The 20,287-nt window shown below is 36.7% G+C and overlaps 3 protein-coding genes across 4 annotated transcripts; 2 read left to right on the top strand and 1 right to left on the bottom strand.

The window, feature by feature from the left end:
• The first annotated feature begins 3,381 nt into the window (after nucleotides 1–3,381).
• Nucleotides 3,382–4,957, top strand: LOC126733179 (GDP-mannose 4,6 dehydratase 1). The gene has a single exon (XM_050436386.1). It carries the CDS (start codon nucleotides 3,527–3,529, stop codon nucleotides 4,637–4,639), a length of 1,113 nt encoding a protein of 370 aa, XP_050292343.1. The 5' UTR covers nucleotides 3,382–3,526; the 3' UTR covers nucleotides 4,640–4,957.
• Nucleotides 4,958–6,177: 1,220 nt separating this feature from the next.
• On the bottom strand, nucleotides 6,178–9,816 carry LOC126733178 (uncharacterized). The gene is made up of 6 exons (XM_050436385.1): nucleotides 9,596–9,816; nucleotides 9,427–9,510; nucleotides 9,232–9,316; nucleotides 8,025–8,113; nucleotides 6,799–6,910; nucleotides 6,178–6,571 (listed from the first exon to the last, which is right to left on the bottom strand). The coding sequence occupies exons 1-6, from the start codon at nucleotides 9,629–9,631 to the stop codon at nucleotides 6,354–6,356; spliced, it is 624 nt and encodes a 207-aa protein (XP_050292342.1). The 5' UTR covers nucleotides 9,632–9,816; the 3' UTR covers nucleotides 6,178–6,353.
• Nucleotides 9,817–13,905: 4,089 nt separating this feature from the next.
• LOC126733177 (uncharacterized) lies at nucleotides 13,906–18,910 on the top strand. 2 transcript variants are annotated; one of them, XM_050436384.1, is made up of 11 exons: nucleotides 13,906–14,369; nucleotides 14,897–16,029; nucleotides 16,099–16,188; nucleotides 16,268–16,726; nucleotides 17,166–17,280; nucleotides 17,367–17,534; nucleotides 17,658–17,911; nucleotides 18,030–18,120; nucleotides 18,209–18,261; nucleotides 18,344–18,427; nucleotides 18,514–18,910. In XM_050436384.1, the coding sequence occupies exons 1-10, from the start codon at nucleotides 14,132–14,134 to the stop codon at nucleotides 18,410–18,412; spliced, it is 2,670 nt and encodes an 889-aa protein (XP_050292341.1). In that variant the 5' UTR covers nucleotides 13,906–14,131; the 3' UTR covers nucleotides 18,413–18,427; nucleotides 18,514–18,910. The 2 variants fall into 2 exon arrangements, with proteins under 2 accessions (XP_050292341.1, XP_050292340.1); XM_050436383.1 differs by having other exon boundaries at nucleotides 13,907–14,369; nucleotides 14,894–16,029.
• The last annotated feature ends 1,377 nt before the right edge of the window (nucleotides 18,911–20,287 follow it).

The raw sequence follows: 20,287 nt of genomic DNA, 5'->3' as shown, positions 1-20,287 counted from the left end.
GGCAGAATTTTATGATTTTATCTCAACTAAAAAAATAAACATTTGTTAATGAACTATTTAAAAAAAAAATTAATATCACTTTCATGATAAATATTAGGGATGGCAAAATTTGACACGACCTACAAATCCGACACGAAATTAGCAGGTTATGGGTTAAGGTTTAACGGGTTCATGTCATATTCGGGTTGATACGGCTGACCCGTTTAATAAATGAGTTGGGTTAGTGTTGAACACATAAAACCCGTTTGACCTGTCTGATCCGTTTAATTAAATAACGTTTTACCAATATACTCTTCAAACTCTAGGTATAGAAACTTATTAGTTGTTGTGATTTATTTATTTTGACATATTGTGATTAATTATTTGTGATATTGGGATATGCTTTAGTTTTGAATGATTATTTGTGATGCAGTTACTCGTTAGTTCTAAATTTTATATTAAAAATAATTTATTTGTTTGTATTTTCATAATTTTTTTTTTCATTTTGATAAAATCTGTTAAACAGATCTACATGACTAATCCGTTTAATAAATAGGTCTTGTTAGGGTTGAGGAATTTTAACCTGTTTAGTAAACATGTTGGGTTAGTGTTGACCTATATAGTCAAATACTCATGAGTTGACACGATACGAACCCGACTCGCAAACACGAATTGCCACCCCTAATAAATATAAGGGGGAAATTACAATCTATCATCCTAAACTATATCTTAAATTTTACAATTTGCTAACTCAACTTTTCGAATACATATTTTGCACCCTAAACTATGACCCATTGTTACACTTTGCACCTCCTATTTTAAGTTTTCTGTTATATTAGACATAAATTTCAAGCATGTGACTCCCACGTAGTCTTGCTTAAGTGGCACAGAGTAAAAAGACCAAATGTCCCTCTTCCAAATCACAAATCAAAGAAAAAAAAAAATTTCTTCACTTCTTACCTGGCTCTCCTCTTTTGCGTTGCAGCTTCTCCTCTCTCTTGGCCAACAACTCTTCTCTCACTTCTCACAAAAATAAAAATAAAACAATATAATAAAACCCTAAATAGTAAGTACCCAAAACAAAATCATCCAGGGCACTACCTCCCTTCACCGACAGGTTGATAAGTTTCAACCTATTTTACATTTCGGTAAAGTTTCTCTTCACTTCTACAAAAGCTTGGCTCTTTTTGGATTATGTGTCGTCAGATCCCACGGCTTAATGGATTGAATTAGCATTAGGCCCACCAATTTTGCAAACCACCTCTTTCATTTATATTTTTACACATCAGTCTTCCATGTATTTTTTGGCTTTCTTTATGCAAATTCCAAGTTTCTATGCGCAAGTTTTTGCTTCAAAAGATTTGAAGAAAAAAAAAATATCAACATAAAATTTAATAGCATTTGATAATATGAATTTTGGTATTGGGATGAAGAAAGTTTTTTTTTTCTTTGATTCATGATTTGGGACAAGGGCATTTGATCTTTTTACTTTGTGCCACTTAGGATGTGTTTGGTAGAGTGGATTTTAGGGAGGATGGAAAAAAAATAAGGAGGGAAAACTTGTTGGAGTGTGTTTGATTGGAAGGGAAAGAGGGAAAAGAAAGGGTGGGCCTGGGTTTTTTCTCCTTATACCCACCGAAAAGTTTTCTTTCCAAAATTAGAAGAAAATTGTGGGAGGAGTTTGATTTGTTTATGATTAATGCTAGAGATACAGACTATTTTACCAAAAAATTTACAAACTATTGATGTGGTGAATGATTATTAGTAAATTAAAAGTAATATTAATAGTAGACCTGGATGAAAACCAATAAAAGATTGGTCACATCAACATTTTGTAAATATATTATAAAATAATTTGTAACTATAAAATTATTATTTGTTTATTGACCAAAATGCTCAAGTGCACTTGCACATGGGCTAATGGGCTTTTGTCTAGTAGGTAGTTTATTTATTTATTTATTATTTTTATTTTTTAAATCCAGTTTTAAGTGTTTGTTTTTTGTGCTTATTCTTTTTTCTTTTTCTTTTGCTTTACTGGACGCTGCCTCTTCCTTAAAAGTTAAAAATAAATAATAAAAAATAAAATTTCTTTTGATTTCTTGGGGTGTGGGTGTGACAGTGCTTTGTTTTGTTTCTCTTCTTCTTTTTCTTTTTCTTTTTGGTTTGACTAGACCCCTTTTTTTTTTTTTTTTTTTTTGTAAAGGAATATGTGAAAATTTCTATTGACTTCACTACTAATTTATTTCTTCCTAATCGTAATCCCTTATCTCACATTATATTCGGAGCATATGAGATCAACCCACCAAATTTTATACTTAATCTAGTAGGTAAGTTCATTTGTGTTTTGCAAGAATGGACCATGATACCGAGCATCCAAGTGAATAACTTGAGCAAAGCCGAAGTCTTTGATGTGTGGCTCTTCTCTATTTCGAATCCCTCAACGTACAAAAAGAAAGTAGATTCATTACACTTACATTTGTCTCTTTTTTACAAGGCAAGTCCAAGATATCTTTATTTAGCCCAAAAAAAAAGGTCCAAGATATCTTTTACCAATTATTATAAATTTCAAAAAAGTTTGTTAAATCAAAAGTTTTTGGTTAGAGTAGATTGCAAATCAGAAAAGCATGTTTTAGAAAAGGATGTTAAAAATATTGCATCAAAACAGGTATTTGCGGAATGGCAAGCTATCTTATCAATTTTTTATTATTATTTTGAAATCAAGTTTATAAAAGAAAGTTAAAATAGTTTCCTAGTTTTCTCACACATGATGCAGAACAAAGATGTTGGGTTACTCGGGTAAGAAATAGTCTCAATTGCCAACCCTTAATCACCCAATAGTCTTAGCGAGCGTTTAGATAGGAATTATTTGCATCTAGCGTTTTGTGTTTTGCGTTTTCCTCTTCTTCTTTTTTTCACGTGTCTAAGCTTTTAGGAGACAAATTTCGTTGTCCACCCACTGTTTACGGGACCCACAGCCACTTTTTTCAGAAGAAAAAAAAATTAAAAATGGATCTCATAGTACTATTCACATATTTAAAAATTATTTTACTACAGTATTTTTAGTTTTCAATTTTCAATTAAATAAGCTGTATCTAAACGGAACTTAGTCATGTATGTATCTTAGAAATAATATTTCCTTAATTATTGGTATTTTTAACTTGATGATAAGGAGAATTATGACAGAGTGATTGTCATATTACTACAGTATAACCAATTTTTTTTTTTTTTTTCTTAAAGTCTTAATTGAGCAGTAACTGTTCAGCACGATTCACCAATCACCATGCGCCGCACCGACGCCCCAAGGATAAAAAAGTCAATTACGAAAAATCAATAACATGGTCCAGTTCCCCCTACCCTACATTGACCATAGTGAGGTGTCACCACACTATTAGTCAGCTGAGTAACCGGAGAAACCGCGTACCATTCTTCTTTGAATCACCGTTAAATCTCCCAGTTCATCTCCTTCAATTCACAACAGTCCCTCTCGTTCTCTCTCTAACACATTTTTCCCTCAGACCCGACAATTCAAACAGTCTTAACAACAACAATGGCGTCCGAGATCGACAATTCCAGATCCGGATCTACAACCAACGGCGAATCTCCTCCATGCGCGCCACACAAAGTCGCACTCATCACCGGAATCACCGGCCAAGACGGTTCCTACCTGACCGAGTTTTTACTCGACAAAGGCTACGAGGTACACGGCTTGATCCGACGGTCCTCCAACTTCAACACTCAGCGAATCAACCACATCTACATCGACCCCCACAACGCCCACAAGGCTCGAATGAAGCTCCACTACGCTGACCTCACCGATGCCTCCTCTCTTCGTCGCTGGCTCGACACGATTCTCCCAGACGAGGTTTACAACCTCGCTGCCCAATCCCACGTGGCCGTCTCATTCGAGATCCCAGATTACACCGCCGATGTTGTCGCCACTGGGGCCCTCCGTCTCCTCGAAGCTGTCCGATCCCACATAGCCGCCAGTGGGCGCAACCATATTCGGTACTACCAAGCTGGATCGTCCGAAATGTTCGGCTCGACGCCGCCTCCGCAGTCGGAAACGACGCCGTTTCACCCTCGATCCCCTTACGCCGCGTCGAAATGCGCGGCGCATTGGTACACCGTGAATTACAGGGAAGCGTACGGGATTTTCGCGTGCAATGGGATATTGTTCAACCACGAATCGCCGAGGAGGGGCGAGAATTTCGTGACCCGGAAGATCACGCGCGCGGTTGGGCGAATCAAGATTGGGTTGCAGAGCAAGCTGTTTCTTGGGAATTTGCAGGCTTCGAGGGATTGGGGTTTTGCTGGGGATTACGTGGAAGCTATGTGGATGATGTTGCAGCAAGAGAAGCCAGATGATTACGTGGTGGCCACGGAAGATTCTCACACTGTGGAGGAGTTCTTGCAGGTTGCGTTTGGGTATGTGGGTTTGAATTGGAATGATCACGTTGTGATTGACAAGAGGTATTTTAGGCCTACTGAGGTTGATAACCTTAAGGGAGATGCAAGCAGAGCTAAGAAAGTTCTTGGTTGGAAGCCTAAGGTTGGGTTTGAGCAATTGGTTAAGATGATGGTTGATGAGGATGTTGAATTGGCTAAGAGGGAGAAGGTGCTTGTCGATGCTGGTTACATGGATGCACAGCAACAACCATGATCAGCTTGGTTCCTTCCTTCCAATTTTGCTTCAGATCCACAACAATGGGGGGTTTGGAAATGATTCTATTTAAGGGGTTCTTAGAGTTGATATAGTTTTCAATTCAGTAATTTATATCGATGGTGTTTTAAGATGTTATTGTTATCATGTTATGCATTGTTTGAATATCTGTAATTCCATTAATTTGATTGTAGCAAGTCCTACACTTGTTCTTCTTATTCTGCTTCTTGGAGTCACAATGTGGATGGGATGGATAAGATCATTATTGTACTGGGAAGTTTGAGATCTTTCAATTTTGAACATTGGAGCCTTTTTGGAGATGCTGGATCTGATCACTTCAATTTGCAGTAATGTAGTTCATTTATATATCTTTCCACATTAATCCAAATGGTCAAATAAGTTAGTAAAATGGTTTGTGTTAACTCCGTATCAACTTCCCGGATCAATTACATGTTAACTTTTTTTTTTTTTTTTTTCATGTTTTGCTAATTTCTTCTCAAATGATGTGTCTGCGGTTGAGGCCCGTTTGTATTGTATTTTAAGTAACACTTTTCAGTTTTTAATCAGTTATATATGTTTTTTCACTCACTTTTTTCACTCACACTTATTTTTAAAAAATTTATTTTAAAAAAATTTAAACAATGTTATTAGAATAACATTACAAAATGGTTCCTAGTTTTTTGTTTTTTCTTTTTGAGAATGTCCGATTCAACTTCTTTGTCCACAATATTCTTTTTATTTTATAATATTGGCCACAATATGTTTGTATAAACGTGTAGGCATTTATAATGCTTGTATAAACGTGTAGGCATTTATAATATTGCCCACAATATGCTTGTATAAACGTGTAAGCATGCTGATAGAGTGATAGATTGATTCGGTTTGTTTTGTCATGAAGATTTTCTAGAAAATAAATCATTTTCAAAAAAAAAAATTTATAGAAAATTATTTGAATTTCCTATGTTTGAAAACCTTAAAATGAGTCGAAAAATTATCTTTTGAAATTTTTGATAAACAATTCTATCTCGTACAAAACTAAAACTAAACTAAATAATCCTTCTCAAAAAAAAAAAAAAAAAAAACTAAACTAAACTAAATAACGTTAGTTAAATGATAAATTTTCTTTGACCAAATATTTTTTGATACTACCAACTACAGGAAACCGGGAATATCTATATTCACATAAAGTTTTCCTTAAAACAAGCAGAGTAACCCTAGTTTTTACTAGCTTTGGTACTTGTTTGATCTTAGGAATCTGTCTTGACAGCTCGAAGACACAGAAATGACAACCCAAAGAAAGAGAAATCCAATAATCCTGATTTGCTGTTACCTTCATAGTCCTTTTCTTTTGCTTTTTATTTTATTTTATTTTTTTTTTTGGAGGCTGAAGAAACTGTAAAGAAGCATTATAGAATTATTATATTTGTTGGTGGCAGACGTGGAAAGAGGTCTTCTTCCTTCTTGAAGAGTGACTTCTTTCATTCTCTTTAGAAAAAGCCTACTGAGCTCCACAACTGAATAACTTTTATTCTACATGCTGAGCATCAATAATCCTTATATTTTATATGATGAAATGCTTCATAGACTCAATTTTATACATGGGTTGTCCGATACCAGTCAGACATGTAATGAAGCCACTCTGGTTAGCCACTGAGAATTAACCTCAATCTGAATCAATAAAAATCCTTGTAACTACATACAAGAACAAAACTATCTATTTTAACTTGGCTACTGTTTTGTTTAAATCTCTTGGCAAAGAAGATGAAGTAGAGCTGATTTCTGAGTCAGCAGTGGCAATTGTAAATGGTTTGACAGATGAACGAAGAGATTCTGGCCCCTCTGAAGCAATTCTCTTGCACAGTGCATCGCAGTTACTAATAACCTCTGTTAACCTTCCTTTAAGTTCTCCAATGTCCACCTGCAATGCATGAACTGCACGCATTTTCAAGGTAAAAAGTCAATAGATGTACACAAGCAATAAGGAGGCACGGCATCTGAAAAGTTCTGGTTAATCTGTACTCCCTATGATGCAAAACTATGGTCCACATGCGACATGGAACTGAGATTCCACATTCAGTGGGTCCATCATGCATTTGTGATTGTGTGATATTCTGGAGCCAAATAACTAGCAGAAAGTGACATTTTGTCTGATCAATTACCTTCTGATAAATGTTGTGAAGCTGTCTTCATTGCCGACACTGAGAAATTAAAACGTTGTAGAAGTTTAACTGCCAAAGCATCTGCAACATCTATTTTGTTTTCTATCTCTTCCTGTAACAGTTATACACAAATTACATTGTGAATGTAGTTTGAAAAAAAAAATCTTAGTTTCATAAAGCAGTAAGAATAGCAAACAGGTTAATGATACCAATATCTAACAATCGTGAATACTAGCACAACAGATCATAACAAGAATAGGAAATGAGTTTACCTGCCCCTAAATGCACAGTTTTCAAATCCAGTAAGGAACTCACATTTCACCAAATGAAAAATAGTTATTGGGAAGAGCAATTACTAGAATCTCTAGAAAACATTTTTCTACAGAGGTTCACCCCTTCTACATGATTGACTGGGTTGGCACAAAATAAGAGTCTCAGAAAGATTGAACTTTTACCCAAGCATTTTTATCCACCCACTAAAGCATCAAGACTAAGCCAAAATCCAAACCAATCAGTATCCATTCAAATCCAGCTTTAACCTTAAGAATCCAAATAGAATTTTACTTTATACAGTAATCGAAAGTAGCTTTGAATTCCTCTATTCCAACCGAGGATCTGATTATTTGAACCATTTTATGATTGTTGATTGACCATTTTGCTTTTTCCTGTCCATAAATAATCACCAAACTAGAAGTTAGGCCTTGGTGCGATGGCATGTGCCTTCCACCTAAAGCAACAAGCTGCAAGTTCAAGTTTGGGAATTATCTCTCAAAAAAAGGGTGTGGGGGGAAGGCTTGAGGCTATCTACCAATCACCTCTCCCAGAACCTGCAAAAATGAGAGTTTTGTGCATTGGGTATGACCTAGTTTAATTAATCACCAAACCAAATGTTTAAAAGGTCTTTGAATTTGCAAAACCTTGGTTTAAAGCTGAATTTAAATGTGAACCCGCCAAAATATAAGTTCCAAAGGATCTTGAGTTAGATCAAAATCCTTTTTTTAATGATTATGAATCAGATCTGGATCCTATCATCATAGTGCAGAAACCAACTTGAATCTTAATTCAAATACGGATCCATGTAGAATAAATCAACTGGATCTGAAATTAGGGTCTCAAGGATCTTCTGCAGATCTGATTTATCACATGCCTTATGAATTATGATATTGAAGTCATCTCCTTTTTCACTAAACACTGCTTGTGAACTCAATTTTTTTTTTACGGCAAACCTGCTTTTTGCTAATCATTTGAGTCTTCTGCTCCTGCCAATCACGGTACATCGAGAAGAGCTCCACCAGCACCTTAGGATTCACAGTAGCTATATCAATCAGAGAAAATAAAGTATAGTAATTAGTCTCGCAACTGAACCACATCTGGCCTAAAAAATGATTAATAGCATTGCAACTATATAACTGAGATAAATAAATACTCAAATACTCATTCACAGGAGCATGGTGCTTAATGAATTTGTGGTCAGTTGGTGTGTGGTATCGACAGATATACAAAAGTGATGGCTAACTTCCTTCTATGCTTTGCCTTCAGAATCACAAATGCATTCTAGCAGGATGTGACGTCCTTGCTATTGTTTATGTTTGTGCACCATAATAAGTGAATACTTCAGACATAACTTAAGAAAACCTTTACACACAATGTGTGACCCGCTTTCAAAGATCATAATTGTAAAGGAGTTAGCACAATCTAACACCTTGACTTTATATACAAGAAAGCATTATTTTCTTGTGGTTGTTTGTTCATTTCTGCATCTATTCAATAGACCACTAACAGGTTAGAACATAGGAGGCATTAAAATTTTAGTAAGAGGAACACCAAAGTTCTAGTAAGAACAACGGCTTTTTACAATCGAAGTATAATTATGAGAGCAAGGAAAAGGAGTTCCTAAAGCAATGATTGGAAAAGAGGAGAAAAAAAAAGGGGTGGAGAGGATGATGTAAAATAAGCAATCCTGATGTCTTTTTCATTTAGCAAATCATCCAATGAATCAGTAATAGGTTTCTTGAAACCACATATGTGCTGAACTAGGACACTGAGAGGTCATCTCACAAACCATTATAAATCGTCAACCACTCTCACAAGTGAAAATGATCCTCTCCATTTGAAATTGAAATATATCCATTCTATGTTTCGAATCAGATATTATAAAAGCTAACAGTATATCCACTGCTATACATTGTTAGATACAAAAAATAAAATCTCAACAGGACGGACAATCCACACCAACAGATAAATCAGCTCAACCAACTAGGGATATCTCATATCAGTTGCTTTGCTTTGGAATAATTAACAATTTTACATCCCATGCAGGATTAACTTCCTTCACTAGTTATGGCTTTAGTATATATATCATATATCCACAAATCAGTGAAGAATATAAAGAGAGCTTATTTATTTAGCTATATAATTCGACAGGAAGCCCACCTGGAGCCGAAGAAGACGAAGGTTTCCTCACCAGTATGTCAGTTAAGCTACTCTCAGCCGGTGGTGACGTCAATATTGGTGTTGTCTACAAATTACGCATCGAAAACAACTTAGGAAAAGTAATAAGAAGAAGAGAACAACCAATAAAATTATTAAATACAAAACCCCTGAAAACAAAGGGAAGAAAAGACATACTAATTTGAGGGTTTTGAGTCTCTCTAAGATTGGATCTGTGACCTCGGATCGATCGGACACGGTGGTGATTTCGTCGACCGGGCCCTTCATAGTAAAATAGACGTTAATATAAGGATTGGCATTTAGTGGAGGGTAATCTTAGAAATGTATGGTGAAATTGAAGAGCTACCTGTGAGCTTGAGAGTGTGGATTCTGAGGTACCCATTTCTTTTCAGATTACGATCGAAACGCAGCGTTTCAAGAAACTGTGTCTGTGTCCGATCGTCGCCTATGGAGAACGTAGTCTGCAAGTGATTTTGCAGCTAACTGCTTCAAATGTGGTGAGATCCGAAATCGCCTCGGATAGGTCCCGGTAATACGTCTCGAATCGACTTGACCCGATACACGACGGGTTGTTTGTTTGATCACTTTGATCCATAAAACGACGGTCGTATATTTTTAAGCAAACTCAAAGATTTTTTTTTTTTTTTTTTTTTTGGGGCATAAAATGGATAATATTATTGATGGTGATCAACAAGCAATTTTTGTCCATAATGGTCATCCAAGATAGTTTTAAGAAAAGAGAAAAAATGACAATCTTGAATGGTGAGAGCACTCATCTTGGAACGTACGATGAATTCTCCGAAATTCACTCCACTCTCTCAACTATGTCCACGCATCTCCCACGATGTTAGTGGCATCTAACAAATAGATCCACTCCAAACTCTCTATAAAAGGGACCAAGCCTCATCCAACCAAGGTATGTTCTACTACTCATCCACTTACTACACTTGTGTTCTAGAGAAAAAACTTACTTAATCATTGGAGGGTTCTTAACCGGTTCACCTCGGTCACCTTTAATAGTTTCTTTCTTCCTTTTCATGTCATTCAACCATCGTTGAAGCCCATAACTTTTAGCCTATTGATTTTTGAGCATCATCAATTATTAAAAGGAAAAAAAAAAAAAAAAAACTACAAACCATATATTATATATACCTTTGGGTTTACACTCCATTTATTATTTTTTTATCATTATTACTTTATAATTGTCTATCATTTTTAAATTCTCGTATTATTGCAAGTCATTGATGTTGGTTTTTTTAAAATCAAACGATCTATTTGAGTATTGAATAAATAATACTATAACTAGTTCCCATAAAATATATATGTGTATGTGTGTGTGTATGTGGGTGCAAGAATTCAACCTGAGATTAATTACTTGCTTGAGGACACAATTAATTTATGTTATGGGCTTAAAACAGCCCGCAATGGGAAATTTGAACAAGAATTCAGATACTATCTCACTTTCACAAAAGTATGCAAAAAAATTATTATTCTTATGAATTTTCTCTATTACTGATGAATCCTTGGAAATCAATAGGTTGAAAGTCTCGGGTGCTGATGATCTTAGGGCTTGATATTGGAAAAACAAATATAAAGTCAAAGAGGATCGGTGGAGACCAGCCAAAAGTCCTCCGATGGTAAAGTCAGTGGATTTGTGATTCCAAGTAAAAAGGAAGTGTTTTCTGAAAAAAAAAAAAAAAGTGTCTGAATGAATCACCTTTTTGTAGATAAATGCTTATATAGTGCACATGAAGTAGTTATTTTATTTTAGTGACTTCTCCTATTGTTAAGGAATCTGGAAAGCTTGAAAGTAACTGACATAATTGCCATGGAGTTGTATCGTTTGGCCTTATTTTCCCTAACCATCGTTTGGCAACGGTTTGTAGTAATGAACTTCGATCTTTTACTTCAACTGTAGAATAGAGGTATAGTAGCCATTCCAAAACTGTATAGAATTGGGTGTACATATCACTTGTCCTATGTGTTAAAGGACAGACGAGCTTGACCAGGACGAGCTTCTCATGTCGCTCGCTAATCTCAATCAGGATGACCTTCATGGACGAATCTGGAGTACATTTTCTGGCGCCATCAATTACAATTCTCACTTTGTGTTTCACTCCCCTTTTTTGTTTGTCTTCTTTACCTTTTTATACTCTTCCTCCTTCTTTTCTTCATCCTTATCCTGTGTTTGATTCTCTTTATTTTCTTCTCCAGCATGTGTCATAGTTGGTGTTGTTCTGGTTTGGTTGGGTACCCTCTATCCCATTAGGCTATTCTTTTCTTGAGGTTATGATGAACAAAGACTTTTGAGACTTTTTGTTTTATTTTGATAAATTATATGTTTCAATAAATGCTACTATGTTAGGTGGATTGCTGTGGATTTATCAGGAAGATTCGGAGGGCTTCCTCAGATGCTATGCGTATCTTAGTGGTATGCCTTTTGTATTTCGTTTATGGGCATTTACCTCGGATGGTTCAGGTGGTCCATTCATTCTTGGATTGCGGATGGTGGACCCCGTTTGGTCGATTCTCGGGGTTCAAGATCTTGGGGGGTACTTTTTGATGATCTCTTGTTTCGACTTTTACCCTTGTTCTTAGGTATGCTTTTTCGTAGTTGAGCTTCATTTCTTGGAAAGGCGTACTCTAGGCTTGTCCCAATCTAGGGGGTTAAGTGGGTGGTCTATTTTGAATCTCAATAGTCTACACCTATAGTTGATTCTAATGTGCAAGATGAGGAATTAAGGTATAATAGTATTTTTGCTTATTACCTAGCAAGAGAGGATAATATATAGTGTAAATCAAAGGTTGAATTGATATTTACAGGATGATTGTGAAGATTCATTGCATAATATTTTGATATTTTAGATTCAAGGAAAGTGAATTTATCTAAACATCGAATCACCACACAAGCAAAGTGAGATGTGTTGCCTATTTCTAATTCCATTGTTATTAGGGCTATCCAAACTCAACCAAAACTTGCCTACCCGCCAAAACTAGCCGGCTTGGAACTGAAACTCAACCAATTTTCTAAGTGTGAAGGCTGGCGGCAATTGAAGAGTTCACAATTCGATGAGTAATAGGTTGAGTGGCTATTTTGGAGCTCAAAACTCAACATAAACCGATTCGACTAATGCAAGAGCATAAAGCTCATTGGAAACCTCTATTTTATGTCAACTAGGGCTGTCCAAAGCACTTATGGTCCCAACCCACCTGCCTAGGCCGATCGACTCGATTCGAAAACCACCCAATTCGACTCATGTGATAGTCGGTAGCAATTTTCGAAGTCCCAAACCTAATTTCGACAAGTTGGTTGGTAGTTCATTACATTGAAACCCGATTCAACTGACTCGACCGATTCCACCACCAAAAGAGGAATTCCTCGGTTAGATCTCGTAAAATCCAGTGAGATCATGTATGGATCAGGCAAGCTAAACACAACTAGTTTTCACCTAGATTTTCGGCCAAATCTTGTCCAATCGTCATCCAATGAAAAATTGACCAATCTGACCCAACTCTTTGACTGATTGGCGGTGGGTTTGGAAAATGTCCACTTGACTTGGTCGGGTCAGTTATGGGTTGGGCACAAACTCGACTCGGACTGACTTGGGGACACCCCTACTATCAAGCATCACCCTCCCTTTCTCTCTCAACCTCAAATTCGGAAAGATCTCAACCAAATCTGTCAAGATCTCTTTGAGTTCTGGTGAGATCTTACTAAATCCAACTAGATCTGGCAACCAAAACGACCATAGTCTCACTACTTCTCCTTGACCAATTTTGACTGAAACTGACCACTATCCGTCTAAACCAAAACCAACTCAACCCATGGTTAGCAATTGTTGGTGGCGAGTATCTTAATTTGCCACCCGATGTGAGCTAGTTGGTTCCAAATTGAGCACAAACTTGATCCATACCTAACCGTGAATAGCCCTAATTATTACATCAACATCTCACTTTATTATTAGGGGTTTCATCTTATATCCATTAAGAAGATCATTCTCTAAAAAATGTTGAGCCTTTGGTTATGCACAAATTGGTTATAGTTTCAACGTAATAGTTCCTCAATCAATTTTCAAGAGACAATGAATGAAGTTGAAAATGTGGAAGTTGCATAATTATGGCGTTGAAATAATGACTTGAATGACTCAAAAATCAAAACAATAGATAAAAGTTAGGAGTCACAATCCATGTTTTGAAATTTTAAGGGTACAATAAAAATGATCACTAATGGTCTGTTTTGGATATGTTTATTTTGCTGAAACTAAATTTTTTTGATTAAAAGTACTATAGATAAAGGTAAATGTTAGTTGAACTAATACAGTAAGACCTATGAATAGTACTAAAAAGTACAATAAAACCTATAAATAGTAGTAAAAATAAGCTGAGTAGTAAAATAAATTGACAAAAAATAAGCTAGCTAAACAGATACCAATGCAAACTATAATTCAATTAAATGAAATTTATGTTTACCGACTTGCATTATTCGGCTCTAGATAATATTTTAGGTAAAGCAGTGGGCCCATGGGCCCTAGCCCATATGATTATGAAGAAGTACGAACCTCTATGTACGCGGCGACTTCGTCAACGCAAATCACCATAAAAACTCCAAACGACGTAGTTTAGCTCGTTGCCCGAACCGTAAAAAGGTTTTGGAACGTGGCCGTTCTTTCCATTTCATTTCATAACCTTTTCTATCAATCTACTACACGCCCTCCCACTCTATTTATAACTATACTCCCTTCCAACACTTCCATCTTCGTTCAAAACCGTTAAAAATAAACAAAATTAATTTTCTCAATTTTTATGATTTTATCTCTCTCGTACCTAGGGCTTCAGTTCAATCCCAACTTCGATCGAGGTTTTCCATAATTTTTACACAGCAATGAGAACTCGTAACTCGGAAACCCCCAAATCGGCGGCGAAAAAAACCCCGCCGCCGAAGAAATCCGCCTCCAAATCGCCTCCCGAGTCGGCCGCCGCGGAATCGGCGGCTACTACTCCGAAAACCGCCCAGACGGTGAAGCGGCCCTCCCCCGCCACCAAAGCCAAGCCGGTGAAGAAGAGCGACACCACTCCCAGTCCGAGCTCGGCGTCTGATTCCAAGCCTGAACAATCAACAAGTAATTTTCAAATGTTTCTCTATTTATTTATTTATTTATTATTATTATTATTATTATTATTTTTTGTGAACTGGGTTTAGTTTCTGGGTTTATATAAAGAGCAAAAGAAAGTGACTTGGTGGTAGTTGCGTTCATAAGAAATCAGCTGAATCAATTATCAAATAGTCCAATTAGGGTTCATTGAGCAGAACTAACCGCAAATTGGGTTTGATTTAGGAGATAGTAATGGATATATCACATAGGGTCTAGGTAATCTTAGCTTAAAAGACAGGTTTGGCCTTTAAAGTTTATCCAATGAGCCATTTTAGTCCTTGAAGTTTAAAATGATAGCTAGCCAAATTTTAAACCAATAATCATCACTCTATTAGGACTAAAAGTGATAACTAAAATTGCTTATGTATTTTGGCTTAAATCTTATGCTTGGGGAAGCTTAATGTCTATAATTATAATTCGGATAGTTTTCATGTTACTGTTGAAATTGTAATATTAAATTGATGGTCTGCATAACTTATGCGGTTTTGCAGTAGTAGGTGAGGAGCCCAAAGCATCAGCTGATGCTGCTCAGGTGACAGCGGGGACGAAAGTTGTTAGAGTGACAAAATCAGTAGCAAAGAGGACCCCGGGAAGAACTAAAACGCCCACTTTGGTGAGAGCTGTTATGGTGCAGACACCCAATTCTGCTGAATCTATGAAGTCAAATGTTGAAGAATCTCAGGAGGAGGGAGATGTAGTGATTATCAGTAAGGAGGAATTTGTCGTTGAAAATGTAGTGGAATCTAGGAAGAATGAAGAAACCTTGATGGAAGTGGAAGAACCGGTTGTTGAACACATTGAAGAATCCGTGAGGAAGGAAGGAGCCATTATGGAAGTAGTAGAACCTATTGTTGTTGAATGTGCTGGAGAATCTGCACAGAAGGAACGAGTCACAGTGGAATTTGAAGAACCTGCTGCTAAAAATGTTGTTGAGGAGGAAAGCATGATGAAAGTGCAAGTAGCTTCTATTGCAAATGTTGTTGGTGATTCTTCAAAGCAAGAAGAGCCTATAGCTGAAGTAGTTGTGAAATCAGTTGAGAGTGAGGAGACCACTGGTGTGAAGGAGGGGGAGGAAGTTATGGAAAAAGGAAATGATGAGGAAACAAAAGATGCTGGAGATAAGGATGAACCCAATGTTGAGCACGATAACATGGAACAAAATGTCATAGAGAAGTTTGGAGGAAAACATACTCAACCTGTAAAGGAGTATGTGATTGATGAGGGAATGGAGGATTACAATGATAGAGTGGACCTTGGAGAACATGGGGAGGAGGAACTTGTTGAGTATGATCCAGAGGAGCCTGTTGAGGATGATCTGGAGGAGCCTGTTGAGGATGATCGAGAGGAGCCTGCTGAAGATACTGAGGCATTGGATGAAGAACACAGGGAATTAAATGCTGCTGCAAAGGAACGTAAGATTAAGAAAGAGCATGAGATATTTGTTGGTGGGTTGGATCGGGATGCAGAGGAGGAAGACGTGAGAAAGGTCTTTGAGAGGATTGGAGAGGTAGTTGAAGTTAGGTTGCATAAGGATCCATCTACAAATAAGAATAAGGGGTATGCATTTGTGACGTTTGCTAATAAGGAGCACGCAAAGCGAGCTTTGTCAGAAATGAAGAACCCTGTTGTATGTAACTATTCATAGTTTTTGTTATCAATATTTATACTTTTCATTCTGATTCCTTTTTGTCCTCAGATTCATGGAAAACGATGTGGAACTGCACCCAGTGAGGACAATGACACATTGTTTATGGGTAACATCTGCAACACATGGACAAAGGAAGCTGTATGTATCAAAGAGTTAGTATATTCATATTAACTTCTTAGGCTAATGTACTGATTCTTGATACTAAATGGAATGACAGATAAAGCATAAGTTGAAAGAATATGGTGTGGAAGGTGTTGAAAACATAACTCTTGTCCCAGATGTTCAACGAGAAGGGTTGAGCCGGGGTTTTGCGTTCCTTGAGTTCTCTTCTCATGCAGATGCCATGCTTGCATACAAAAGGCTTCAAAAGTCTGATGTTATTTTTGGCCACCCTGAGAGAACTGTCAAAGTAGCTTTTGCTGAACCTTTACGTGAACCTGATCCAGAGGTCATGTCCCAAGTGAAGTCTGTATTTCTTGATGGGCTTCCACCACACTGGGATGAAGACCGTGTTAGAGGGTTGCTTAAAGGTTATGGGGAGATTGTACGAATTGTCCTGGCTCGGAATATGTCAACCGCCAAGAGGAAGGATTATGGATTTATTGATTTCTCTGCCCATGAAGCTGCTGTTGCCTGCGTTGCTGGTATAAACAAAGCAGAACTTGGTGATGGGAAGGTATTTCTTTTAGTTCGATGTGTTTTGATATATCAATCTTTGAAGTATTTATCCTTTTGCTTTATTCTTTTTCTCTCTACTTTATGCATATATCTTAAAATATAAAATGGTGGATCAATGATAGGCACCCTGGAACTATATAAAATAGACTGAATGGTTTTAAAACAGACCAGGTAAAAAGAAGGAAGGGCAGAAGGGGGGGTTGGAGGCAATGTGCGTAAAGTAATTGATCTATACATACATACGGAATAAACATGAGACAGTCTGGATTTCTGTTATATTTATGTTTTCTGCAAGATTTTTATCACTCATATATTTGTAACCATGTTTATGTAAGTGCTCGGTACACAAGAACAATATATTTTTGCCTAATTTATTGTTACTCCTATTGATGTAGTATTAATAAAGTGCGTTATGTTGTTGTCATGTAAACTGCTAGATGAAAGTGAAAGCAAGGTTGTCAAATCCTTTGCCCAAAACACAGGCTGTGAAGGGTGGAATGTGTGGTGGATTTCGAATTGGCCGTGGCGTTGGTGGAGCAATGTCAAACTTTGGTGATTTGTTTGTTTATTTATTTTTGAGAATTGAAGCTTTGTTGACATTTGTAAGTATTTTTCATTTAATTTCCTGTTGCTTACAGGAAGGGGGTTTGTGCGGGGGGGGCAACCCTTCCACCGTGCAAATTTCCAACGAAACAGGGGTTTCTATCGTGGTGGACGTGGTCAAACTGGTAGAATGAATTTTTCGAACGAGTATGATTTCGACAATCAATATGCTGAGTTTCATGGGAGACAATTTACTGGACGAGGTTATTTGTTGAGCTCATTCCTTTATTCTCACTTTCTCTGTCTGTCTATCTCTCTCTCAAAAAAAGCACATACAAATAGCTGCTCTCTCAGTTTTAATATGTGTGATTATTCTGCAAAAGCAGGGGGAAGAAGGAATTCATTTAGAGGTGGTAATTATGCATCTGGTTCGGGAAGTACAGTTGCTGCCCCATCAAGGTCGAATCTTGATCGTCCCTGGCATGGTGCCCCTGATAGAGGCCGTGGGATGCATGTTCCTTCTAGGAGGCAACCATATTCGCCAGAGGGACGCTTGGACAGACCTTTTGGGAGGCATTATGATGACCCTTATCTTTATGATGATAATTCACATGGAATGAAACGCCCATTTTATATGACGGCAAGTTTTTCTTTTTCTTTTTGGCTTCATTTATTTTAATATAAATTGCGTGTTTTCATAATCTTAAATGACTTATATAATATTTCTCACTTTTTGAAACGATGCTTCTTGGTTTCAGGACCATGATCCTGATTACATGGAGCCTAGTAGGTTTCGCCAACGTTTGGATTACGCTGATCCAGCAGCTTTCCGTTCAAATCGCTATCGTGGTATGAATTCTATGTTCAGTGGTGATATTTATTTTTCTGGGCATTCTCATTTTTTGAGATTGATAAAAAAAATGTTTGTATGTTTCAGATAATTATGGACCTGGCAGCAGTAGCTACCCTCATGAATATTATGGCCCTGATGTGAGCAATCCCTCTTAGCTTATCGTATTTGACTTTTATATTGACAACTTAATGATGTTATATTATAAATTTACCGTTGCAGTATGGTGGAGCTCCATATTCGTCTTTCTATGGGAGTGACCGCCCATACAGTGGTGGCTACTACTATTAGATTATAGAACCAGTGGTAATACAATGATTCCATCTCTAATTTTAAATCATGGTAGTGTTTTCTCTTCTATTAATGTTTGAAAGGTTCATAATTGTGTTTAGGTGGGCTTGGAAATGCGGGATGCACTTTATCAGTGATGAACAAGTGACTTGCTGCTAGAAAGAAAAGTTGAAGTAGCACTATATATTTCCTAAATGTCTTCGTACTACCTTTCCTCCTATTCCTTTCTACTATTTGGTTTTCTCTCTATGAAGTTTTTGGTAGAATTATCCTGAATGTTTCTAGTTTAGGCCGTCTCTCAAGGATCTTTTACTAAGAAACTGATGTATTTCTGTATTATGGAGATTGAATGGACCTGCCCTTTAGGCTTAGATATGAAAAGATTTGAGGATTTTATGATATGAGCTGTTGTGCTAAAGAGCAACAATTTGCTTCATGCTTTGTTGATGATACTAAATTCTGATGTTTATAGAAAACAATTTGGGTGATTTACTTGAAGTAACAAGTTCAGATGAATCAGATTTAGGTTTTAACCTGTTATCAGTGGGGATGCAGAGGTTAAAATTTTAAAATGCAGATGGAGGCTCTTTGGAGAATACCTCTAGTGTTTTTCTGGAGAGAGAAAGAGGTTTCATATTTTGTATGCATGACAGAGGATTCATATTGTTTTGATAAAGTATTAAATAAACAATATTATTGGAGTTACTTATGGTTATGGATTGGGGAGGATCTTGTTCTTCTTAATGTCTGCTTGAGTAGAAAGGAAAGGAAATTTTTTTTTTTTTGGGGGGGGGGGGGGGGGGGGGTGGGGCGGTGGGGATGGTCGTTTAACTGTGTTGTCCTTAGTTACATCCAGTTAATCTTTGCGGTATCTTGCTGGTTGATGAAATTGTTCATCTGAAAGTATGCCTCTGCATTTTATCTTAAAAAAAATGTTGCCCCTGTATAGAATCAAGATTTGAAATATTTTGTTTGATGCTTCTGTGGCGAACACAAGTGACAGATCTGGTCAACTATAGTACTTGATCAAGTTCAATAGCATGTGTTTTCTTTCTGTGGGAGATCTCTGTGGTATTTCTACTTAACTAGCATCATTTGGTGTGGTTAAGATCGTAGTTGATTTTTTTAATTTAAATTTATTGGTGAGACAACAGTCAGAAAGTTTTTAAGGTTTAGTTGCATTCTAATTTTGATTTTTACTAAGGCATTGGCAAGTAAAACAATATTGGCGTTCCATCGCGAATTGAAGTTTGATAGGAAAAGAATCTGCTTCTTGAACTTAAGATGGTTGAATTGCTTTCCTAGTTTGTTAGCATTTCTGGTGGTGTTATATGTGCTATTTCTCTGTTCCATTGTGAATTGAGGGCATTACCATGAGTGGATTTGGTTTTTAATTGAAACCAGTCGGTTTCCACTGTATTTCCAATTGAGCATTAGTGAGCTAATTGGTTTGAATTTTTCTGAAAGTACAATAGCCTCTATTTGTGGTGTTAGATGTTATGATTCTATAGATTGTTTTAGGATTGGTTACTATTGGGCACTAAGACATAGGACATTGTGTTTTGTCATTTTTAGTTGGTGGTCATAGGGACTATTACTAATGGAAACAGAGACCATGGATATTGCAATTGAATCATGGGTTTTAGGAGACTGTCTTAGGTGTACTCTGACAGTTTGATGCAAAAATGAGTTTGGATATATGTCTATATATCTCCCCTTTGAAAATTATGTTGCTTTCTTTTTTTGCTTCATTTACTAATACTAGGTTTTGTGGCCTTTTAAAATTATATGAAAGATCTTTCTTAATTTAAATTTCATTAATAGATTACCAATATCTGGAGTGTGATTAGGGTTTGTTTTGGAATGGTAATTTCT

This window comes from Quercus robur, chromosome 6 (assembly GCF_932294415.1).
Source record: "Quercus robur chromosome 6, dhQueRobu3.1, whole genome shotgun sequence".
NCBI lineage: Eukaryota > Viridiplantae > Streptophyta > Magnoliopsida > Fagales > Fagaceae > Quercus > Quercus robur.
The sequence above is the reverse complement of the archived record's forward strand: the minus strand, read 5'-3'. Positions and strand labels throughout refer to the sequence as shown.